Below are 26,815 nucleotides of genomic sequence, written 5' to 3' on the forward strand. Positions count from 1 at the left end.
CATGTGCAAATAAGTTTCTTCAAACAATCTCATTTCATCAAAAGAAACAAATTTGTATGTTTTTTTTGTAGCCACGAGTTACCCAAAATTGCAAGTTACCCAATATTCATGGTCATCAAAGAATATGAGCATTCATTAACAGAATTGTGTGTTAATTTTAGCTAATCCTACCTCTGCTAGCCTCTGCACATGCATTGCATGCATAATCTTCAACTCATGTAGATCTTCTGATGGGAGGTGTAGCTGTTTGTCTGGTTCCTCGGGTGATGTTCTTTTGCCAGCGGGGTATCATTTCCATAGCATGTGCTGTTGTGGTGGTAAGCATTGTTGCTGATCCATTTTCAATATTAGGGAAGCATGGACTTGTGGGACTGATGGATGTTTTGTGCTTCAAGCTGATGATGAGATCACATCTTTTGAACAGTGTAGCGGAGAAACTACCAGGAGATGCAGAGAATTCTTCAGGAAAATTAAACTTTTATTTGCAAACAAAAGCTGTGACAATCAGAAAATGGTTTCCCAATCGCCCCCGATCCTTGGGGCTTGTTAGTTTTTATACCTTTTTGCTAACCTATTTTCTTCAAATTATCAGCACGCCCAATGGTATTAATTGGTAAACAACTTATGTCACTACTCTTAGATCATTCCTATTTCTCAACAGAGAGCCATTGCACCTGCACTTGAAGGTCAGTCAGAGCGGCTAGTGCTTCTCTATCTTATCAGGTTACTGCTGTATTTTGAAAAGCGCATTGTCTACTATCTTTCTTTGCAGCGGCCTGAGAGTTAGTGAATTACGTAGCTTTAGCAGAATTAGTAAACAGTTTGCACCCTGGAAGCCATTTTGTTGCTAACTTGCATCGAGAAGCCATCTTGTGCCTGTATCCAAGATTCTTATTTATTATTACATCTGCCACAAGCATTTAAGCTGCCATTAATAGCTAACCTGTGTACTACCATTGTTCTACACTCCCTTGACCTATGCTCCAGCACTTCATTCTATTAAGGTATAGCATTCTATAGATTATTGTAACACTTCATAAATCAGTACATCATCCTGCTGATCATTGTGAGATTTAACCCTTTGACTGCCCCTATAATTTTAATTTCCATCAACAGCTGGCTGTACTGAAGGCACTGCTTCTTTAATTGTAAATACATCTGCAATAATGATTGTATATGTGGTTATTCACATCTACAGCATATGATCGAGGTCACAACTGCTGTACACAAGTCTCAGGTAGCCACTTGTGCTGACACTTGTTGAAAGTGTTGAATGTTTGCACTCTGGCTCTCAAGTGCTTAGCTCTAGAAATAATTTTGCAGTTTTATCAAAGAGAAATTTGGCTGTTAGTTCCCCTTGTTTTTGTCACTCTCACCTGGCTTCAGTATTATTTTCATAATTATGAGAATAGTTTGAATGTTAATTAATTAATCTTTGGTCTAGACTACTTCCATGCCCTCAGTAGGGGCTATTTTCCCACTGCATTGTACAACTTCTTGCTGGACTTGCTCAATTTCTTTAGTGATCCGTTTTAGCAATTTTCACTGTTGCCTCAGCCTTTCCATTTGACTTGAGTAGAGTCTCGCAATGTGACAAATTAGGCAACAGCTTTGCTAAGTAGTTCACATAGCCAAAAAATCATTGTGCTGTTTTCACGTTTGTCAGTCACTATGTCTTTGCAACAGATCTCACCTTATCTGGATCTTGGTGTAACCCTTCTGCTGTCAGTAAATGATCTCTGTGCTTGACTTCTGGCAGCTTCAATTCAATCCTTTTCTTGTTCAGATTCATCTGTTGATTTCTGTCTGATGGTTGCACCAGATTATGATTGTGATCTGTGATGGCTTCCATTCGAAAAGCTTGCAGATTATTTTGTGCTATCAGAGTTGTTACTTTATTTGAGCAGTGGAAATGCCAAATTGCATACACAAACCATCTGTATCTGCCAAATAGCATCCATAATTAGTAAGTTTGCAGATGATCCAAAAATTGGTGGAGTGGTAAATAGGGAGGAGAATAGCTCTAAACTAGAAGAGGGCTGGTCAGATGGGGTGTTCAGTAGCAAGTGGAGTTCGATCTGGATAAATGTGAGGTGATGCACTCGGGCAGGACAAACAAGGCAAGAGAACACATGATGAACAGTAGGACCCTGGGAAGCACCACGAATCAGAGGGACCTTGGTGTGTATGTCCACTGAACCCTTAATAGATCAGAGTTTTTAGCTTTGCAACTTGTTCACCACAATGGCCAGTCATTGAACAGGATTGTAAGAGGCTCCCAATGCACTTTTAATGAAAGCACAAAATTTATTATACAGAAAAGTAGAAAGAAAACTATTTGAAATTGTCTTATTACAATACAAATATTAGAAGTAAAGATTCAACCCTTTTAGTCCCAATAACGATCTTACACGTGCTTGAACTTTAGTAAAGGGTCATTCCATCTTCACTTTAAAGTTCCTTGTTCACTGGGCTGGGCGATACTTGGTCTCTTTCTGCCAAGCATCTGTATTAACTCGGTGCTTTCTTTAGTTGATGGCTGTTCGTGTGGCCTAAAATGAGCATGTTAACACAGCTTATTTACTCTTTCAAAATCCTGCATTCAACAGCCTTATAGGAAGTGTTCCAGTCTGATCCTTTTAAAGTTTTTGATCTTAGAGCTTTACTCTTACTAAGTTTTAAGCCAATCAGAATGTCTTTTCTTCTGCTCTGCCTGGAAACAGCTAAACAATACTGTTGATGTTTTAGAGACAACAAAGTGTGGAGCTGGATGAACACAGCAGGCCAAGCAGCATCCCAGGAGCACAAAAGCTGACGTTTCGGGCCTAGAAGGGTCTAGGCCCGAAACGTCAGCTTTTGTGCTCCTGAGATGCTGCCTGGCCTGCTGTGTTCATCCAGCTTCACACTTTGTTGTCTTGGATTCTCCAGCATCTGCAGTTCCCATTACCACTGTTGATGTTTTAGACCTTTTTCTCTTTGAATACCCTGCTTCTCTCTGGAAGAAATCCAGCACATTCACTAACCTTCTGGATGATTCTGTCTTTCTTTCTAAAATGAATATTGTTTTTGTTTCCTTATGCCATGGACACCTTGTTACTGGATAACAACCCAATTTTTTTATCATTATCTTCTACTGTTGGTTTCTAAAGCATTAACTTATTCATCCTGAGAGTTTTTAGAAGTCTCATTTGAATGTAATGAGCAAATTTCCAGATAATCTATTACCACTCTCAGAATTCAAATGAAACTAAAATCAGCTCCCCTTAACCCACACAGAACAATATAGGAATGCAAATGAAACTTCAACCTACACGTGGTTCTGTCCACATTATAACCTCAGTTTGCAAATACTAACAATAACATTATTTCCTTCATCACAGCTACTACAAACTAAATGCATGTAAATCAGACGTAGATGTCACATGACTATGGCAAACCAGCCAGAATAATATGTTCAAATGCATTTCTCTAAACATTGGTAAGACCAGCTGGATAAAAGCTAAAGGCCCCAGTGTAATGTCTGCCTAGGATTCTATTCTAGATTTATTAATAAATTAACTTTAAATCTCAAGGTGGGATTTGACATTGTGTCTCCAAAATATGCCTCATCTTTCAAGGAGGCATGGTGGTTCAGTGGTTAGCACTGCTGCCTCACAGTGCCCAGGACCTGGGTTTGATTTCTCCTCTTGGGTGACCGTCTGTGTGGAGTTTGCATGTTATCCCTGTATCTGCATGGGTTTCCTCCAGGTGCTCCTATTTCCCCCTACAGTCCGAAGATGTGCATTGGCCATGTTAAATTCCCTGTTAAGAGTGTTAGTCATGGGAAGTGCAGTGTTACAGGGATGGGGTGGATCCAGGCAAGTAGCCTGCCTCCACAATATAGGGATTCAATGATTGGGCTGATTTTCTGGGTTCAGTAGCGTTATCACTATTCTCCATGCATCTTGCCTGCACTCTAATTGTCACTCTGTGTTGTTTCTGGCTGCAGCCACATATTGACCGTAGGTGAGGTGTTTTGACCTTTCAATAGAGAGGTGAAATGTCATCTTTTGATCATTGTTGTGTGTGTTGTGCTGCCAACCTACCGTAGGACTGACTGCAGCTGCAGTTTCTGTATTGTTCTTTTGAAGTGAAGGATATCCGCCAACTATTCTGTGCCAAGCCTGGGAAAATACCTTTTTTTTTGCTCATTTAGTCCATCCTGCACAGGAACCGTCTCTGTCTGTAACTTCCCTGAAACCCCACGCACGCAGAAGCCACATCTAGATTCACTTGTGGGATGTTTGCAATCTGTAGCTGAAAATCTGGGATGCTGCACAAACCAGAAACATTCGTGAAAATATAAACATTTGGCAGCTGTGCTTACTGTAGGTCTTCCTTCAGTAAACTCACTATGAAATGATCAGAGGAACAAGCTTCTGTCCCATGGAAAAACTCTGCTGCAATATATTCCAGTAGCTGCATGTCCAATTTTTGTAGCACATTGTCTCTGATTAAATTAATCTGCTGTCTGTGTGCACAATAGATAGCAGGAGTAATTGGATCACTGCTAGCATTCAAAGTGTTTGATTCTACAGCTCTGGTCAGCTAAAGACTTGTTGAACTGAAAGTTGAATGGAATGGAAAAATGGTAGACTCCTAGCGCACAATTATTTGCCGAATCAAAGCTGGTCTGGATGCTGATAATTAAATCAAATCCTTAATCAAGTCCAACTGTTTATTCTCTCTTATGATTATTAAAATGCTGACTATTATGTTGGATGTATGTTTAATTTTAGTTCCTGCTTGCTAACCATAAATTTAGTGGAAGGCAGATAAGTATTGACATCAGCTGCCAGAGGCTGCTTTGTAAATCTGTACAATTTTTGCTATGAGTCATCAGTTTTGAGTACGCATGCTACATCACTGCAACGTGTTCACATGATAGATAGTTAACGTCCTGTTCCCCTCTTTTCTTTCACCTCCAAATCCCACCCTTTAATAGAATCATATGGATTTGCACGGACACAGACCCTTTGGTTCAACCATTCCATGCTGAATATAATCCCAAACTAAACTAGTCCATTTGCCTGTTCTGGCTCATATCTCTCCAAAGCTGTCCGATTCATGTACTTGTGTAAATGCCTTTTTAACACTGTAACTGTGCCTGCACCCATCACTTCCTCTGGAAATTCATTCCATATGTGAACCACCCTCTGTGTAAATAAATTTGTGCCACATATCTTTTTTTAAAATCACTCTCTTTTCACCTTAAAAGTATGCCCCCATTGTTGAAATTCTCCATCTAGGGGAGAAGATACCTACCATTAATCCTACCTATATCCTCATGATTTTATAAACTATTCGACCTCCAATGCTCCAGTGAAAAAAATGTTCTAGCCTATCCAGCCTTTTTATAAATAACTCAAACCTTCCAAAGCTGGAAACATTCTGGTAAATCTCTTCTGACCCTCTCTCTAGCTTAATAATATCCTTCCCATAACAGGGTGACCAGAACTGGACATAGTACTCCAAAACTGGCCTCACCAATGTCCTGTACAACCTCAACAAGACTTCCCAACTCCTATACTCAAAAGACTGAACAATGAAGGCCAGCGTGCTAAACAACTTTTTAATCACCCTGTCTATATGTGATGCAAACTTCAAAGAATTATGCACCTGAACTTCTAAGTCCCTCTGTTCTACAACACTATTCATGGCCCTATCATTTATTGTATAAGTGCTGCCCGAATTTGTTGTACCAAAATGCAGTACCTCGCATTTATCCAAACTTTACTCCATCTGCTATTTTTCAGCACATTAACCCATTTCTCTTATTAGTCTACCTGTAGCTTGTGCTGACTCTTTTCCTGGTCTGGTCACAAATGGAATCTTTTCATGCTCAATGACTTTTCTATTTGAGAAGAAGAAAGCCTCCTATCAAAAGAAGTGCCTGTGGAGGGGAAAGGAAAATTGAAGCCAGAGTTCTTTCTAAAATAATTCTTCTTTCCCAATGTGTCTGGTGTGCTCTGTGGTCATAACACAATTGTGTAAAAAAAAATTGATGATTTATTTTGATTTTTCTTCTTCAAAGTTGAAACATTTTCAGTCAATTTACTTAAGTTTTTTTATATAGTGCTCATGGTGTTGAGATTATAGCCACTTTATGAATTTGCTGAAAGCAATTGAGCCAAGTTATCTGCAGTTTGCTAATACGAAACCAAAGTCTATTTGGTAGGAATTTTCCCAGCTCTTGGGTAGACGTAATGTCCCGATGACTAGTCCAGTAAGAGTAGCACTATGCTATTGTCCCCTTTGCCAGGCTAAAATTGTTCACTTGATTGCAGCATAATCTATTATTTCTTGGCCTTGTATATCACAACAGTGTCCTGTCTACTGCTGTTTAGGGAATGATCTGAGAATGATAAAATCACCTCTGATCAAAAAGAAAAGTCAGTTGACAAAATTGTAAATTTCAGAGTGTTATTTCTTGAGTATTGCTGAAAAGGGCACATTTCCTGAATGTTATAATTTTTCACTTTTCAGGACAATTTGCAAGACTTTTTGAATTCATTCACAGGATGAGGACCTCATTGGCTAGGCCAGCATTTATTGCCCATCTCTAAATGCCCATAAGTCAGTTAAGAGTCATGTACATTTCTGTGGGCCTGGAGTCTGGAGTCACATGGAGGCCAGTCCAGGTAAGGACGGCAGCTTCCTTCCCGAAAGAACATTTGTGAGCCAGTGGGTTTCATGGTCAACGTTAGATTCCTAATTCCAGACTTTTTAAAAAAATTGAATTCAAATTCCACCATCTGCCACAGTGGGACTTGAACTCAGGTCCCCAGAATTTTACCCAGATCACTGGATGAACAGCCTACTACCACTAGGCCACCACCTCTCTCTTTTACATTGCCTACATAAAGGGTTTCAACATATTTATACTGGATAAGAAAAGTCTGCTGATAGATTGTCAAGTTGACTCTGGCAGACACACTGTCATGTAGAAATCATCCAACTGGTGCCAGCAGTTAACTGCTAATCTGTTTATCTTTAAACCAGGCACATTGCATTGACTGTGTTCATGGTAGTACCCTGAGGAATGAAGGTTGCTAATTTAAATACGCTTTTATACATACATCATAAATACAGTATATATTGTATATGTCTACATTTTGTTCAATAATACTTACATGACGTGCAACAAATCTGCATTATAGGCTTCCAAGCTAACATCTGCCCCCAACATTAGTCTTTGTAAATTATTATATAAGAAATTGTAGAAGTTAGCAGGAATTTTGTTCAAAGCTGCATTAAAGTGTTTGGCATTGGACCTGTTTCCCTTTTGATACAACGTGTTCTATGTTTGTTAGAAATCTCAAGTTTCATTTCCAATATTTTGATGGTGCAAATTGGGGCTTAGATGTCCCTGCTGCTCATCCCTGCTGAGTATTTTTTAGGCATAGACTCAGGGAGTCTTAAAACAGGTGGTACTACTTTAAAGTAAAATGTAAACTCATTAAACTACCCAGTTCTTCCGAGAATTACTATGACCAGCTCAGTATTTTTTTTAATAAATCCTGTGTCCAGCTTTAGCAGTGATACAATGTGGAAGCTTTTGCATTCCTGATAGAAATCAAATTATATATTTATCTTTGATAGTTGCTTGTGACTGGTTATCAGTGATTACTCACTGTTTCTGTGCTTGCTAAGAGTAAGCAAACAGTGTGTACGGGATGCCGAATATAAAACAGCTGTGACAAAGTTTAATGTATCACAGGATTGTTTAGGGAAAGCATCCTAATGGGTCTTCAGGGAAAATTTGTGTAAAGAGGAAGCTGGTAAAGGTCTGGAAATTTGTGAGTTGTTTCTTCAAAGATTATCTCTGAAAATCACTGAGTTGACCAATATAGATTTACACATTTGTGAACTGAAACATGCTCAAATTAAGATTAAAAGAAATGTTATTTGATTTTTTTTGTTAAACTTCGTTGTTAAGTTTTCATGAATGAATGAGGTGATGAAGAGCTTTGTGGACTTTGTGATATATTGGTAATGGCACAAGTCAAGCAATTCAGATTCCTGACTAATGTTTTAAGGGCATGCATTCAAATCTGATCAATAAAAAAAATCTATAATTAAAATTTACATAATAGTGACCATTAAAATATTATCAATTTCTGTAAAAACCCATTTGGTTCATTACTGTCCTTCAAGGGAAGGAAATATGCCATCCTTCTCAATCTAGCCCACACATGACTCCAGATCTATGGCAATGTGGCTGACCTTTAACTGCGCTGTGAAAGAACATTGTTAATTCACTCAGTTCATTTCGAAATTAACAACAAATCCTGGCCTTGCCAGCAACGCCCACATCCCTCGAAAGAATAAAGGAAAAAGAAAATACTATTTTTGTGAAGTAAACTTTAATGCAAAGGGTCTTGAAGAGTTTATTAAAAAATTGTCTTTTTCTTCACCTGACTGCAGATTTCCTTTAAGAATCTTTTCAGCGCTTAAATCTATGAAAACTTCACTACTAGTTGCATCTGTAAAAGCACCATCCAGTGTACAGCTGACAAATCTCATTCTCTAGCCTGTAAAGAGATCTCGTTCTGGATGGTGATTGTAGCAGTAAAATTAGACTCATCAGTGGCATTGAGAGGACAAGAGATTAGGCAATCCCTAATTTCTGCTGAACAGTATAAATAGATTAACGTCAAGCCGCAGTACTCCTGGTGACAGAGGACTGTGCATTCACATGGGAACAATGATCACTTTTGCCTGGTTGAGCAGAGGGAGCTGTGGAAAAATCTATGGAACATATAAACCACCACCATCCTCAGGGGAGTAAAGATGAGAAAATTGGAAGGAGGTGAACACTGGAGAAGTCAATGTTGATGGATTACTAGAAAATAAATATTTGTTTAAAATTGAGTTCCAGAGCTATAACTTCATTTGAACAAAAAACATTTTTTTTACAATCATTCATGCTGGAATCCAAGATTTGTAACATGATAAACATAGATTAAGCAATAGAAAATGTGTAACTGCTACATACCAGAAAGAAGGTTTGAGCCTGCTTGTGAAACTTAGTAAAGTGATGGACAAGTGTGAGCAGAGATTCAGTTTGTGACGGTTCAGTTTGCAGCTATAGTTTAGATAGTTCTAACCAACCTGTTCATACACATTGTGACACATCTGGGGCACGTGAGACTTGAATTTAGACCACTGGCTTAAAGGTAGGGACAGTATCCCTGCTCCAGGAGAGCTTGAGCTGTATATACTTGCAAAGAACTGGATGATATTGGCTAGCATGGTGATGAGGTTGTAGAAGTCAGCTCAGCAGTCCAAAGCTAGGAAAGGAAAATTTATCTACCTTTCATTTCTGCTTGTAGTAGCAATCTGACTGGTTTGTGTTTTGCTGTAAAATCTAATGCCATGAAAATCCAGCTGCTGCCCAGTTTCACACGTGAGCTGCGGCGACTTGGTCTGCTGGTAATATTGAACTGAACTAACCAGGTATCTCTAAATTTAAGACAGGAGGTACAACAATTCACTCAAGCAAATACAGGTTTTAAATACAACTATTTATCAGCTCCTTTAAATTATCGATGCTGTAATGTAGCTGATCATCACTTTGAAATGTATTTGTGAGAAGTGAAACTCAGTATGACTCCTGTCAACTTCTCATATGGTATTTGCATAAACTCAAGTTATTGTTGGGTAATGGAAAATCTAATGGGGGGATAGATAATTATTCACTCTTGTACAGGGTCACAGTGCAGGAAATAGACTTTTGAAACTCCAGGGTATTGTACTTTTGTATTCTAAGTGTAATGGGAAACGAGATACTGAGTGATGTCTTTGCCAAATACATTGACCTAAGGTCTTCTGATTATGAAAATGTAAAGTTGCAGAATCCAACTATAATGGATTACAACGTAGAAACACAGTAAACAAAGAGTATTGACTTGCCAATATTATAAGGAATTAAATGAGAAAGAATATTTCCTTGATAACAAAGAATGGCGCTGGATGAACACAGCAGGCCAAGCAGCATCTTAGGAGCACAAAAGCTGACGTTTCGGGCCTAGACCCTTCATCAGAAAAGGGGGATGGGGAGAGGATTCTGAAATAAATAGGGAGAGACGGGAAGGCGGACTGAAGATAGATACCACAAGAGAGTTGCAGTGGGAGGGAGGTCCCCTGAGGTTGGTCCAGAGGGAGGAGGGTAACTTCTTCAGGTTAGGCATCCTGGAAGAGGCTTCACAGTGAGGTTAAATCCTCTTTCTTATGTAACAGTTGGGAAATGTTAGACTGGCACTGTCACAGGATTAAGGGCTTGGTTTAGGAGGAATTTATTAAATGTGTACAAGAAAACTTTCTTTATTCAATATGTGGATGTGCCTACAAGATAAGGAGCAATAGTTGACCTACTCTTGGGAAATAAGGCAGGGCAAGTAACTAAGTTGTCAGTGGGGGAGCACTTCGGGGCAAGCGATCATAATTTTATTCGTTTTAAAATAGTTATGGAAAAGGATAGAACTGATCAAAAAGTTAAAGTTCTAAATTGGAATAAGGTCAGTTTTGATGGCATTACACAGGAACTTTCAATAGTTGACTGAGGGAGGATTTTCACAGGTAAAGGGATAGTTGGTAACTGGGAGGCTTCTAAGAATGAGATGAGAGTTCGGAGACAATATGTTCCAATTAGCGTGAAGGGCAAGGCTGGCAGGTATAGGGAATGCTGGATGACTAGAGAAATTGAGGCTCTGATCAAGAAAAAGGAGGCATATGTCAGATATTGACAGTTGGGATTGAGTGAATCCCTATAGGAGTAGAAGTGTACTTAAGAGGGAAATCAGGAGGGCAGAAAGGGGACATGAGATAGTCTTGGCAAATAGAGTTAGGGAGGATCCAAAAGGTTTCTGTAAGTACATCAAGGGCAAAAGAGTGACTATTGGAGACAATAGGGCTCCTTAAAGATCAACATGGCTGTCTATGTGTGGAACCACAGGAGATGGTTGAGATATTAACTGAATATTTCTGTCAGTATTTACTGTGAAGAAGAACATGGAACCCAGAGAACTTAGAGAAATAAATACTGATATTTTGAAAAGTGTTCATATTACAGAAGAGGAGATGCTGGAGGTCTTAAAATTCCTAAAGGTAGATCAATCCCCAGGCATGATCAGGCGTTTCCCAGAATTTTTTGGAAAGGTAGGGAAGTGATTGCTTGACCCCTGACTGAGATATTTGTATTATCAACATCTATGTGTGAGGTGCGGGAAGACTGGAGGTTGCGCCATTGTTTAAGAAATGCTATAAGGAAAAGCCAGGGAACCATAGAGCTTTTGTGCTCCTGAGATGCTGCTTGGCCTGCTGTGTTCATCCAGCCTCACACTTTGTTATCTTGGAATTCTCCAGCATCTGCAGTTCCCATTATCTCTGGAACCATAGACTGGTGAGTTTTACATCAGTAGTGGTTATGTTTTTGGATGGGATTCTGAAGGGCAGAATTTATATGTATTTGGAAAGGCAAGGATGAATTAGGGATAGTCAGCATGTCTGTGTGTGTGGGAAATCATGCCTCACTAACTTAATTGAGTTTTTTGAAGAGGTGACATAGAAGATTGAAGGTAGAGCGGTTGACGTGACCGATATAGATTTCAATAAGGCATTCAACAAGGCAGTCCACATGGTAGACTGGTTAATAAGTTTAATCATATGAGATACAAGGGGAACTAGCCGATTGGAAACAAAATTGGCTTGAAGGTAAGAGACAGAGAGTGGTGGTAGAGGCTTGCTTTTCGAACTGAAGGCCTGTGACTAGGGGTGTGCCACAAGCATCAGTGTTGGGTCCGCTGCTTTTCATCATTTATTGTAAATGGTTTTGATGTCAATATAGGAGATATGGTTAGTAAATTTGCACATGACACCAAAATTGGTGATGTAGCCAACAGTGAAGAAGGTTATCTCAGCGTACATTGGGATCTTGATGAGATGAGCAAGTGGGACAAGGAGTGGCAGATGGAGTTTAATTTAGATAAATGTGAGGTGTTGAGTTGCATTAAGGTAAACCAAAACAGGGCTGATACAGTTAGTGGTAGGGGCCTGTGGAGTATTGCTGAACTAAGAGACCTTGGGTGCAGGTGTACTGTTCTTGAATGTGGAGTCACAGGTAGAAAGGCTGGTGAAGAAGGCATTTGGCACACTTGCCTTCATCACTCAGAACACTGAATATAGTAGTTGGATGTTATGTTGCAGCTAGACATTGGTGAGGCCACTTTTAGAATATTGCAAACAATTCTGGTTGGCTTTCTATATGAAAAATGTTGTTAAGCTTGAGAGGGAGCAGAAAAGATTTACAAGTATGTTGCTAGGACTGGAAGGTTTGAGTTATAGGGAGAGGCTGAATGGGCTGGAGCTTATTTCTCAAGAGCATCGAACGCTGAGGGGTGACTTATAGCGGTGTATAAACATCATGAGGGGCATGGATAGGTGAATGGCCAAGGTATTTTTCCTAGGTTAAGGGAATCCAGAACTAGAGGGTATAGGTCTAAGGTGAGAGGGAAAAGATTTAAAAAGGACCTGAGGGATAACTTTTTCATGTGTATGGAATGAGCTGCCAGAGGAACTAACGGAGGCAGGTATGATTACAACATTTAAAAGGCATCTGGATGAGTACATGAATAACAAGGGTTTGGAGGGATGTGGGTCAAATGCTGGCAAATGGGACTAGGTCGGTTTGGGATGTCTGGTCAGCACAGATGAGTTGGACCGAAGGGTCTGTTTCTATGCTGTGTAACTCTATGACTCTAAATGTCTTGCTTTAGGTTTGACCCAGGTTTTGGTGTAATTCAAAGCTGTCCTTGGATCACAGAAGCAAGACGTCAAGGCATTTTGGAGTTTATTGTTATGATATGCTGTATTCATTCAGGGAATGTAGACATCACTGGCTGACCCTCATTTATTCCTGATCCCTAATTGCTCTTGAGAGGGTGGTGAAATGCCTTCTTGAACTACTGCAGTTCATTTAATGTGAACACTTCCACATTTCAGTTAGTGACAACAGAGGAACAATGATAGAGTTTCATGTCAGGATGTTGTGTGGCCTGGAGGGGAATTTGCTGGTGGTGGTGTTCCCTTGCATCTGCTGCCCTTGTCCTTCTGGATGACCGTGTTTGTAAATTTGGAAGATCCAGTTTAGGGAACCCTGCTGAGCTGTTGCAGTGTGTCTTGTTAATGGTACACACTGCCGGCACTGTGAGTTGATAGTGGAGAGAATGAATGTTGTAGGTGGTGAAAGGGTTACTGATCAGGCAAGTTGCTTTGTCTTCGATGGCCTTGAGCTGCCAGGGTGTTGTTGGAGCTGCACTCATCCAGACAAATGGGGAATATTCCAAAACACTCCTGACTTGTGCCTTGTAGATGGTGGACGTGCTTTGGGGAGTCAGGAGGTGAGTTATTCACTGCACCTGGTCTCTGACCTGCTCTTGTAGCTAAAGTTTATAAGAATGGTTTCGTGGTATTGAAATAATTGTTTGGTAATACAGAACTTAAACACTGCTAAAAGAAGCACAAAGTTGGAGCTTTTCATTTTGCACTTGTCAGGACTGAAACACAAGGAACAAAACACTGAAGTCGGTGTTCCCTTTAAAGTTGAGTTATTTACATTCCAGTCCTGGTGAATGCAGACATAAGCTTCAAACATGTACCCGTTTTAGCAATGTTTATTTTTAAAAATTCATTCATGTGAAGAAAGGGTTTTACATTTATGTAGCATCTTTTATGACCTTAATACACATCAAAGTGTTTTACAGTCAATAATGTATTGTTTTTAAAACTACAATCACTATTGTCAGGCTCAATCTGAACACAGGCCCAAAGACACAAGCAATGAAAATTGTTGAGGATCAGATTTGAAGTGAAACTGTGTTGTAAGTGGTCTCTGGACCTTATAAGGAGTAGTGCTGCTCTTTTCAGCTTTTCAGCCACAGGAAAGGTTGGTGGGAATGTTTGGCATGGACTGGACAGGAGGCAAAAGTGTAGGAGCGATACACAGATTTGAGGTTCTGGTACGCAGCCACACTCCAAAGATATTGCATTAGGAAATCCCAGCCTGTTCCAACCATTTCCTAGATCAGAGAATCACCCCTAGAAAGTCAGTCAGTCAAAAAAGAGACTCAACAATGGAAAGTTCAGCTGCTGTCTGATTCTGCAGAAATCCTCCTCATTTCATTTCTTCTCTTTTACTGCAGCTATGAATGGAGATTCCTTCAGATCTGATGAAACCAATGAAGACACCATCGGAGTTCTGGTGCGGCTGATCACAGAAAAAAAAGGTTATTGTGGTTTTATCAATCTTATCATTGCAACCCTGTTGAGAGAAATATGGCAGATTTTAAATATTAATAAGAAATAGGAGAGAGAGCTTTTAGAGTCTGCTCTGCCATTTAGTAAAAGCACTGCTGTTCCTCTACCAAAGCTACACCTTGCTGATTCTGGGAAATCCTGACAGTTTGAACTCTGTTGGATCCAGGAGGTAAATGCCATTTCGGTTTTTACCTACTGAATAAGGCAGAGCTGCCCCCTGTTATCACTTTTCTTCTCTTCAACCTCCAATTGCTCAGGCCTGTGCTCATCAGTGTGGATCTACCTAGCCTCCAGAATCTATTACCCCATATCCCCATCCAATTAACCAGAAGACAAATGCTGTCAATCAGACTGATTGAATGGCATCGCATACATGCTGGGTATTCCTGTGTGCCACTGTGCCCTCAGATATGGATGTGAATCTGTTCATTTTTGCTGTTTCTGTTTTAACTGTTAGTGTTTTAACTGCCGCTCTTGTTAGACCGCATGACGGCTCTGGAGCTGCGGATGGACTCACTTTGGAGCATACGCGATGCTGAGGGGGTCGTGGATAGCACGTTTAGCAATTTGGTCACACCGCAGATTAGGATTGCTGAGTGAGACAGCGAATGGGTGACCAAAAGGCAGAGGAAGAGCAGGAAGGCAGTGCAGGTGTCCCCTGCGGTCATCTCCCTCCAAAACAGGTATTCCGTTTTGAATACTATTGGGGGAGATGGCTCACCAGAGGAAGGCAGCAGTAGCCAGGTTCACGGCACCATGGCTGGCTCTGCTGTACAGAAGGGCGGGAAAAAGAATGGAAGGGCGATAGTCATAGGGGATTCAATTGTAAGGGGAGTAGATAGGCGGTTCTGCGGTCAAAAACGGGGCCCCGAATGGTATGTTGCCTCCCAGGTGCACAGGTCAGGGATGTCTCCAATCAGCTGCAGAACATTCTGAAGGGGGAGGGAAAACAGCCAGTTATTGTGGTGCATATGGGCACCAACGATATAGGCAGAAAACGGGATGAGGAACTACAAGCAGAATTTAGGGAGTTAGGAGCCAAGTTAAAAAGTAGGTCCTCAAAGGTAGTAATCTCAGGATTGCTGCCAGTGCCATGTGCTAGTCAGTGCAGAAATGAAAGAATAGCCAGGATGAATGCGTGGCTTGAGAGATGGTGTAGGAGGGAGGGGTTCAGATTTTTGGGACATTGGAACCGGTTCTGGGGAAGGTGGGACTATTACAAATTGGACGGTCTACACCTGAGCCGGACTGGAACCAATGTCCTTGGGGGTGCTTTTGCTAATGCTGTGGGGGAGGGTTTAAACTAATGTGGCAAGGGGATGGGAACCAAATATTGGACAGAAAAGAGGTAGAAACGAAAGCCTGTAAGGAACTAGACAATGGAGTCAGTGTGACTAAAGGGAATACTAGTCGGGGAGCAGACGATGAACACAAACGGACAGGTGGTCTGAGGTGCATTTGTTTTAATGTGAGAAGTGTAGTAGACAAGGCAGATGAGCTTAGGGCTTGGATCGGTACCTGGAAGTATGATGTTATTGCTATTCCTGAGACTTGGTTGAGGGAAGGGCATGACTGGCAACTAGTTGTCCCAGGATATCGATGCTTCAGGCGGGATAGAGAGGGAGGTAAAAGGGGTGGAGGAGTTGCAGTAATGGTCAAAGACGATATCACAGCCGCACTGAAGGAGGGCCCCATGGAGGACTCAAGCAGTGAGGCAATATGGGTAGAACTCAGAAATAGGAAGGATGCGGTAACAGTGTTGGGGCTGTACTACAGGTCTCCCAACAGCGAGCGTGAGATAGAGGTACAAATATGTAAACAGATAATGGAAAGGTGTAGGAGAAACAGGGTGGTGGTGATGGGAGATTTTAATTTTCCCAACATTGACTGGGATTCACTCAGTGTTAGGGGTCAAGACGGAGCAGAATTTGTAAAGTGTGTCCAGGAGGGTTTTCTAGAGCAGTATGTATGTAGTCCAACTCGGGAAAGGGCCATACTGGACCTGGTGCTAGAGAATGAACCCGGCCAGGTGGTTGATATTACAGTCGGGGACTACTTTGGAAATAGCGACCACAATTCCGTAAGTTTTACAATACTCATGGACAAGGATAGGAGTGTTCCTAAAGGAAGAGTACTAAACTGGGGAAAGGCCGACTATACCAAGATTCGGCAGGATCTGAGGAATGTAGATTGGGAGAAGGTTGATTAGCATGCAGGAGAGACATGTTCTTGTGAAAATGAGGAATAGAAAAGGCAAGATTAGGGAGCCGTGGATGACAGGTGAAATTGTGAGACTAGCCAAGAGAAAAAAGGCGACTGAAGACAGACGAAGCTTTGCAAGAATATCTGGAATGTAGAGTGAATCTGAAAAAAGGGATTAAGAAGGCTAAGAGAGGACATGAGATATTGCTGACAAACATGGTTAAGGAAAATCCCAAAGCCTTTTATTCATATATAAAGAGCAAGAGGGGAACTAGAGAAAGGATTGGCCCACTTAAGGACAAAGAAGGAAAGTTATGCGCTGAGTCAGAGAAAATGGGTGACATTCTTAATGAGTACTTTGCATCGGTATTCACCAAGGAGAGGGACATGACGGATGTTGAGGTTAGGGATAGATGTTTGCTTAGTCCAGGTCAAGTTGACATAAGGAAGGAGGAAGTGTTGGGTATCCTAAAAGACATTAAGGTGGACAAGTCCCCAGGTTCGGATGGGATCTATCCCAGGTTGCTGAGGGAAGCGAGAGAGGAAATAGCCGGGGCCCTAACAGATATCTTTGCAGTGTCCTTAGATACGGGTGAGGTCCCAGAGGACTGGAGACTTGCTAATGTTGTCCCCTTGTTTAAAAAGGGCAGCAAGGATAATTCAGGTAATTATCGACCGGTGAGCCTGACGTCAGTGGTAGGGAAGCTACTGGAGAAGATACTGAGGGATAGGATCTATTCCCATTTGGAAGAAAATGGGCTTATCAGTGATAAGCAACATGGTTTTGTACAGGGAAGGTCATGTCTTACGAACTTAATCGAATTCTTTGAGGACAGGACAAAGCTGATTGATGAGGGAAAGGCTGTAGATGTCATATACATGGACTTCAGTAAGACATTTGATAAGGTTCCCCATGGCAGGCTGATGGAGAAAGTGAAGTCACATGGGGTCCAGGGTGTGCTAGCTAGATGGATAAAAAACTGGCTGGGCAACAGGAGACAGAGGGTAGTAGTAGAAGAGACTTTCTCAAATTGGAAACCTGTAACCAGTGGTGTTCCACAGGGATCTGTGCTGGGACCTCTGTTGTTTGTGATATATGTAAATGATCTGGAGGAAGGTGTAGGTGGTCTGATCAGCAAGTTTGCTGATGACACTAAGATTGGTGGAGTAGTTGATAGTGAAGGGGACTATCAGAAATTACAGCAGAATATAGATAGACTGGACAGTTGGGCAGATAAATGGCAGATGGAGTTCAATCCGGGCAAATGCGAGGTGATGCATTTTGGAAAATCAAATTCAAGGGCGAACTATACAGTAAATGGAAAAATCCTAGGGAAAATTGATGAACAGAGAGATCTGGGTGTTCAGGTCCATTGTTCCCTGAAGGTGACAACGCAGGTCAATAGGGTGGTCAAGAAGGCATATGGCATGCTTTCCTTCATTGGGCGGAGTATTGAGTACAAGAGTTGGCATGTCATGTTGCAGCTGTATAGGACTTTGGTTCGGCTACATTTGGAATACTGTGTGCAGTTCTGGTCGCCACATTACCAAAAGGGTGTGGATGCTTTGGAGAGGGTGCAGAGGAGGTTCACCAGGATGTTGCCTGGTATGGAGGGTGCTAGCTATGAAGAGAGGTTGAATAAATTAGGATTGTTTTCATTAGAAAGACAGAGGTTGAGGGGGGACCTGATTGAGGTCTACAAAATCATGAGGGGTATAGACAGGGTGGATAGCAAAAAGCTTTTTTCCCAGAGTGAGGGACTCGATTACTAGGGGTCATGAGTTCAAAGTGAGAGGAGGAAAGTTTAAGGGAGATATGCGTGGAAAGTTCTTTACGCAGAGGGTGGTGAGTTCCTGGAACGCGTTGCCAGCAGAGGTGGTAGACGCAGACACGTTCGCGTCTTTTAAGATATATTTGGACAGGTACATGGATGGGCGGGGAGCAAATGGACACAGACCGTTAGAAAATAGATGACAGGTGAGACAGAGGATCTTGATCAGCGCAGGCTTGGAGGGCCGAAGGGCCTGTTCCTGTGCTGTAGGTTTCTTTGTTTCTTTGTTCTGTAGTTTATCAGAAAATGTGGCCTGGAACTTGTGGTGGACTTGAATCTGTCATAGTTCACCATCCTTACACTAGTAAATACACCAGATAACACCAGTGGGTTTCACCATAAAAGGTTTAGGAGGGATGCAGTAAATATCTTTTGCTTTTACTCCTGAGCTGTTTTATCTCCTGACATCTATAACCTTCCAAATTATTTGCACTCCTCTAATTCTGCCTTCTAGTGCATTTCTAATCATAATTGCTCTGCCACTGGTAACCATAGGGTGGGGGAGTTCAAAATTAGGGAAATTGTTTTCAAGGCGAGAAGGGCAAGATTTAAAAAGGACCTGAGGGGCAGCTTTTCCACTTGGGTATGAATCTATAATTCTTTGGCTCGGCATGGACTGATTGAACTGAAGGGTCTGTTTCCAAGTGTATGACTCTACATCTTCAGTTGCCTAGGTCCCTAGCTCTAGAATTTCCTCATTACATCTCTGAACCTCCTCACCTTAATTTCCTCTTGGTTCATGCAACCTTCGGTCATCTGTCATTCTCGGTCATACTGTGATTTATAACGATCCCATAAAGTACTTTGGGACAATTCATTGTGTTAAAAGTGCTTAATATATAGTTGTTAATTCCTTTTTCCTGGAGTCCAGAGAAGAAGAATAAAGATTTCTTTTTGTTTCTGACACCTTTAAATGTCACAAGACAGGATCTTTTGGAATATGTAACACCAACTGCCAATTGTTCCAATGGCTGGGGAGAAGGCTTCAATGCAGATGGCCTCCCAATGGCAGGGCAGGACACAATCAGATTACAGGCCCCATGCCCCTTTGACCAGGATTTAAGCAAGGAAGGACCAGTCCAAACAATTTTACCCCCTTATGGGTCTACCCTTGTGTGCTATGACTCATCCTGTCTTCGTTGTTCTGGATAATTAATCACATTTCGCTTCTGCCTGCCCCTCCATTCCTTGATCTCCACTTTGGCAGTGCCCACTTCTCTCAGTTGGGTCGCCAAGGCTCCAGAGATGCCAACCCTGTGATCTGACAGAGAACATCCAATTAGGAGGGTGCCCTGGGTCTGGTGCAGGCTAGGGACTGCAATTTGGTTCAAATGTCAGGATCCCGATGACAATGAGGAAACCCAGCCCTGTGAAACTGGCGGTCAGCAGCGTGTTAACTTCCATAAAGAAAAAGGCATCGGAGCACAATGAAATCTTTGCCTGTTTATCCAGAAAATAAAGATGGGCAACCTGTTTGCTCCGAGTTTCCCCTGGTTTTGATGTGCCGTCACATCATTAAGTGTTTGTGAAGATGGCGCCTGCTCAGTATCACAAACTAAAAACATTTTAGAAATACAGATCCGAGAAGCTGATCAGATCTGTAATGTGATATTGCTGTCGATTGCAGTCAGAGGAAGATTGCATTTTAATTGCAAAATTTAACTCCCAAAGTGTTAGGTGGGTTTTTGTCCATTGCATGCAAGAAATTGAAGTTCAGACTGGTCATTTGTGATTAATTATGTCAAATTCAGATATTATAGTAAGATTCAGAGGATAGTTTTCCTCTTATTCATTGCTGTGCATGATTTTTAAATGAGGTGTAAAATACTGATGCAGATCTCTTTCATTTGTGGGCCTGAGTCAGCTGTCTTTATAGTTGGCAAACAACACATTAGAGATCTCCCTCTGCAGTCAGCAGCATTGGAGAGTGTAGGAATGCACATTACATGGCAATCAGTTTTTTAAGTTCTGCTCTGAACAACAGAAAATGCTGAAGCCTTGGATGAGATGTTAAGGGAGTACGAGAGGAAGGAAGGAATCACTAAGGACAACATGGCAGAGATCACCAACAAGAATGTGGCAGACAAGTAAGTTTTCTTTCACACACGCATGTTAAAATCTGGGGTCAAAGTTTGCTGGCTGATTTAAATCTAGTCCTGGAGATTTCACCTCATGACTGGCTCCCACACTCCAGCCATTAATCAGTCAAACGCTTGAGCTGCTTTGTTTCCAATGCCAGCAGGAAATCAGAAAAACGCCTCAAACCAGCAGAAGATGGTTTCACACTCAATCAAACAGCTTTTTCTTTCACAGTCATTAATTTTATATGTAGAATTGACAAAATTTTACAATCTTATGATTTTATATCAGTGTGTTTCACCATGAAAGGTTTGCGGGGAAGCAATGAATATCTCTTGCCTTTTCTCCCCACTTGCTTTTATCTCCTCCAATAGATAACTCTTTAAGGTATGTGCAACCCTCTGATTCTGCCCTCTTGTGCATTTCCAATCATAACTGCTCTGCTACTGGTAGCGATGCCTTCGGTTGCCTGTAATATTTCTGTTTTTTTTCAGTAAGTCTTCGAGTTGTTGAAAACTTGGTTTCAGAGTCACAATTCGCTGGAGTTGCAGAGCCTTGATGAAATGGCTGTGTTGATACTCACTTCCTACTTCTGTTCCATGTCAACCTGAAGTTGTTTTTGTGGTTGTGTGACCTTAGTGCTATTGTGGATTGAATGACTTAACACAATGTTGTTTTGCCTCTGAGTTCAAAGCTGCCCAGTCTGATAGGGTAAAAGCCTCTGGCGTGTGGTGCTGACTGATACAAAGTGAGTAAATGAGCAGTCATGATTAAACATCCCTGTGAGCACTTGGAGGATTGGCTCAACTGAACAGCAATGGTCAGAGATAATGAGGCCTGCAGATGCTGGAGAATCCAAGGCAACAAAGTGTGGAGCTGGATGAACACAGCAGGCCCAGCAGCATCTCAGGAGCACAAAAGCTGACGTTTTGGGCCTAGACCCGTCATCAGAGAGCAATGGTGTCTGTTTAGGGGAACAAATTCCAGTCGTATTCCCAAAATCATAATCAAGCACGTGTTTACAATTTTACAATAATAGCACAGTGGACATTTTAAATGATATTTCTGCAGAGTATCTCACTCTGTTTAACCAGATCGGGCAATGTTTGACGCTCTCAAAGGCTGCCTCAAATGAGAATGTTTCTTGATTTCCACCACTAATATCCATGGCCTTAAAAAAGTTTATTTCTATAAAATACATAGGTCAACTGCTTCTATGAACTGATCTGAAATTTACTGATTGAAATATCTTTTATTGAAAGTGATCACTGCAGACCCTCGATGCTTGTGTGTGCAAGCATCGTGACGTTTGTTGTCATGGTGACACTGCCATTTAATGAGCTGCTTCTTAGTTGCTCTATAAAACAAAATGGAATTGGAAACAGAAATGAAACCACTCTTTTCAAGTTATGCTCGACTTTCTGTTCTATACCCTGTTATGGAAGGTCCTTTCTCTGCTCAACATTTGTTGACCTGGCTGCCTCATTGAGCTGTGCAATGAAGGGAGATTTTCCTGTGTCTGTACTAGCTGAGAGCAGCACCATCTGGATGACTTCCTTCTCAGGGTCTGGACTGTCTGAGTTTACTATCACATTTTCTGCACTCCACTGATCTTGGAACAATTTCACCTGGTGTGCTTCAGTCAACAAAAGTGACGAGGAGTGGCTCTGGTGAACAAAAACATTCTCAATAGTAACATAAGCAGCTAAACTCTTTTGCACGTTCATAACAGATTAACCAGTTGAAGTGCTTAGTGCCCATCTTGTAATAATGAAAAGTTTCCCAAATGATTTAAAGTATTTATCTACCTAAATAATCACCAGGCTTGGAATGCCTTATTCAAGAAGTCTTCCTCTCTTGATAAGCAGCATTCATAGTATTTTTTGCAATGTTGATTTTATGCTGCCCACTTTTGAGCATGGAAACCTCCAGTGTTTCAAACCATGCTTTTTTCAAACCCAAACTTTAGATGGAGTGTAGACTCTGTATTTCGAATGATTGGTAGGAAAGTGAGAGGTTGCTGTGGATCCACTACAAGTAGTGCTGTCTAAATCTTTCAATAGCCAGAAAAGAAAGCTGCTATCTCACCTTTAATTCGCCAAACAATTTTCAGGTCCTTGTGCACATTAGATCCAAGAAACTGGCTGATGATCAAATATGATGACCTATATCCCTTCTCTCCCCTCACTCATGCCACTTGTGAACTGTATCATTCCATCCCATCACACAGCAGGAATCCTTGGAGTCAGTGTAAACAGACAAAAAGAATCATCTGTTAGGCCACAGTGAAACTTTAGCTCAGTCTGAACTTAAAGCATGATGGAGGTAAATTTCACCACAACCACCAGTGCACCCCCCAAACCCACCGCGCTCGAGTTTGCAACATGTTACATCCAGGCAATTGAGTCACCTGATTTTCTTTTTCATGAACTAATCGATTGCTATCAAACCCCATCCTTTCAAGTAGGGTGTTGTCTATAAATTCAGTAGCAGCATTTTGGTGATGAATTATTGAACGCGGAACCACCCACCCAGTCACAACCACGAGATAGATGGTTTGCTGTCCACGTGTCTCTGGTGACCTTGGCACAGAGCACGAGTGTATGGGTTACTTGGAGAATGGAAAATTATATTTGATGGCTGGCAGCCAGTCATCTGTATATATTACTGGATGCAGATGCACTTGACTTAGTTAGAGCAGCATTGATGGATTCTACTTCCATTATTAGCATTAGTTGCTGGGTCTTTCTGAACAATATACCAAAGGATTTTCAGTGTGTAGGGATTTTGTGTCTGAAGATTCCAGTGGCAATTTTCAGTGGTATCCTAAGACAATTCCCTCAGCAGTTTTTCACTCAACTCCTAAATCCTGTTCTTGGTCATTGATGACAGCATGTTGTTCACCATCGAAAAGCTTCCCCCTTTATCTGAAAATTGAAAATACAAAACCAAATGGATGGTCAGTTGATTTTAGGTGATTCTTTTGCAACTGACTTTACGATATAATCAACACCCATTTCATGAATATTAAGCAAACACTTGACCTGGGAACACCCTCGCTTACAAATATTTACCAGGTAAACATTCAAGTCTTTCCCCTTTGACTTTATTTTCTTTTACTCCCTCTTTTTTGAGGTGGCTCAGTGGTTAGCACTGCTGCCTCTCAGTGCCAGGGCCCTGGGTTTGATTCCAGCCTTGGGTGTCTGCGTTAGGTTTGCACGTTCTCCCTGTGTCTGCGTGGGTTTCCTCCGGGTGCTCTGGTTTCCTCCCACAGTCCAAAGATGTGCAGGCTAGGTGGATTGGCCATGCTAAATTGCCCTGTAGTATCCAGAGATGTGTGTGTAGGCTAGGTGGATTAGCCTGGGTAAATGCAGGGTGGGGAACTGGGTCTCAGTGGGATACTCTTTGAAGGGTCAGTGCAGAATCAATGGGTCAAATGACCGCTACTTGTACTGCAGGGATTCTATTGTATTATCTTAGTAGGTTTGTAATCAATCAGTCATTTCCTGACTGCAGAAAGACCAGAAATTGTTAATCACATTTCTTGGCATCAAATTAATTTCAAAGCAGTTCTTGCTGGTGAGACATCGTCCTCATTTATTCAATGAAATCTTTCTGCAAATTACCATTCTGTTCTTGGCTGGTCCTTTTGTACTAAATCATTGACGTTAATGTTGCTGAATCTTTTCCCCATTCAGAATTCACTCATTTGAAGGTCTAGGATAACAAAGTGTGGGGCTGGATGAACACAGCAGGCCAAGCAGCATCTTAGGAGCACAAAAGCTGACGTTTCGGGCCTAGACCATGAAGGGTCTAGGCCCGAAACGTCAGCATTTGTGCTCCTAAGATGCTGCTTGGCCTGCTGTGTAGATCCAACCCCACACTTTGTTATCTTGGATTCTCCAGCATCCGCAGTTCCCATTATCTCTGATTTGCAGGTCTAGCCCTGGTTTCGCTTGTGTCTGCTGCAGCTATTGATAACTTATTAATGCAGAGGTTTGAAGAAAGAAAAGGAGTTCAAAATGAAGTATATAGGATGCTAAAAGGGGATTGACATCATGGATGTAGAGAGAATGTTTCCTCTTGTGGGACAGTCTAGAACACGGGGTCACAGTTTTAGGATTCAATAGGAGTAGCAGATTTAGAACAGACGAGGAGAAATTACTCCAGTCAAAGGACCCTGAATTGGTGGAATCCACAATCCAATGTGCAGTGGATGCTGGGGCATAGAGTAAATTGATGAGAAAGTAAGATTTTGAATTAGTAATGGGTTGAAAGTTTATGGACATCTGGCAGGAAAATGAAATTGAGGTCAAGATGAGATCAACCATAATTGTATTAAATGGTGGAGCTGGCTGAATTGCCTATTCCTGTTCCTAGTTCTTATGTCCCCTGTAGTAACCACCTTTTTGTCAATGATCAGGTTGAAAATACTGAAATGCTTATACCCTGTAAACTTAAATTGATTGCTAGTAATTGACAAGTGAGCAACCCATCCTGTATTGAGGAACTAATGGGTATGAGTTAAATATATGATTTTAAAACTATAAGGTAAAGGAATTGTTCTTATGTGCTAATAATCTCAGATTTTTAGCTTTTGGGCATCTGGATTAAATGGGGTAAGAATGCCAGACCACAAAAATGTTTCTGTGATGTAATTTATCGGAAGCATTCATTGTAATTAGGAGGGCTAGAAGGGGTCATGAAATATCTTTAGCAAATAGAGTTCAGGGAAATCCCAAAGCCTTTTATTCATACATACGGAGCAAGAGGTTAACTAGAGAAAGGGTTGGCCCACTCAAGGACAAAGGAGGGAAGTTATGCGAGGAGTTAAAGAAAATGAGTGAGATTCTTAATGAGTACTTTGCGTCGGTATTCACAGAGGACAGGGACATGATGGATGTTGAGATTAGGAAGAGATGTTTGATTACTATAGGTCAAGTCAGCATAAGGAGGGTGAAAGTGCTGGGTATTCTAAAAGGCATTAGGGTGGACAAGTCCCCAGGTGCGGATGGGATCTATCCCAGGTTGCTGAGGGAGGTGAGAGAGGAAATAGCTGGGGCCTTAACATATATCTTTTCAGCATCCTTGAGCACAGGTGAGGTCCTGAAGACTAGAGAATTACTAATGTTGTCCCCTTGTTTAAGAAGGGTAGCAAGGATAATCCAGGTAATTATAGACCGGTGAGCCTGACATCGGTGGTGGGGAAGCTGCTGGAGACGATACTGAGGGATAGAATCGATTTACATTTAGAAGAAAATGGGCTTATTAGTGATTGGCAGCATGGTTTTGTGCAGGAAAGGTCATGTCTTACCAACTTGATAGAATTATTTGAGGAAGTGACAAAGTTGATAGATGAGGGAAGGGCTGTGGAATGTCATATACATGGACTTCAGTAAGGCGTTTGATAAGGTTCCCATGGTAGGCTGATGGAGAAAGTAAAGTTGCATGGGGTCCAGGGTGTACTAGCCAGATGGACAGAGTACTGACTCAGCAACAGGAGACAGAGATGTAGTGGAAGGGAGTTTCTCAAAACGGAGAACTGTGACCAGTGGTGTTCCACAGGGATCCGTGTTGGGACCACTGTTGTTTGTGATATACATACATGGTAGTGAAGGGGACTGTCAAAGAATGCAGCAGAATATAGATAGATTGGAGAGTTGGGCATAGAAATGGCAGATGAAATTCGATCCAGGCAAATGCGAGGTGATGCATTTTGGAAGATCCAATTCAAGAGCGAACTATGTGGTAAATGGAAAAGCCCTGGGGAAAATTGGTAACAGAGAGAACTGACTGTTCAGGTCCATTGTACCCTGAAGGTGGCAACGCAGGTCGACAGAGTGGTCAAGAAGGCATATGGCATGCTTTCCTTCATTGGACGGGGTATTGAGTACAAGAGTTGGCAGATCATGTTGCAGCTGTATAGGACTTTGGTTCGACCACATTTGGAAAACTGCATACAGTTCTGGTTGCCACACTACCAAAAGGAGGTGGATGCTTTGGAGAGGGTGCAGAGGAGGTTCACCAGGATGTTGCCTGGTATGGAGGGTGCTAGCTATGAAGAGAGGTTGAGTAGTTTAGGATTACTTATATTAGAAAGACGGAGGCTGAGGAGGGACCTGATTGAGGTCTACAAAATCATGAGGGGTATAGACAGAGTGGATAGCAAGAAGCTTTTTCCCCAGAGTGGGGGACTCAATTACTAGGGGTCATGATTGCAAAGTGAGAGGGTAAATGTTTAAGGGAGACTTGCGTGGAAAGTTCTTTACACAGAGGGTGGTGGGTGCCTGGAACGCATTGCCAGCGGAGGTGGTAGAGGCAGGCACCATAACGTTATTTAAGATGTA

General features: G+C 41.6%; 1 protein-coding gene across 1 annotated transcript in view; it reads left to right on the forward strand.

Moving 5' to 3' along the window:
• relt (RELT TNF receptor) overlaps positions 1-26,815 on the forward strand; it is a 79,270-nt gene that overhangs the window by 40,032 nt on the left and 12,423 nt on the right. Inside the window, exons 7-8 of the mRNA XM_048533060.2 lie at positions 14,241-14,324; positions 20,374-20,476. Coding sequence (XP_048389017.2) covers positions 14,241-14,324; positions 20,374-20,476 — 187 coding nt within the window. The remainder of the gene's footprint in view (positions 1-14,240; positions 14,325-20,373; positions 20,477-26,815) is intronic.

Source organism: Stegostoma tigrinum, chromosome 6 (genome assembly GCF_030684315.1).
Source record: "Stegostoma tigrinum isolate sSteTig4 chromosome 6, sSteTig4.hap1, whole genome shotgun sequence".
NCBI lineage: Eukaryota > Metazoa > Chordata > Chondrichthyes > Orectolobiformes > Stegostomatidae > Stegostoma > Stegostoma tigrinum.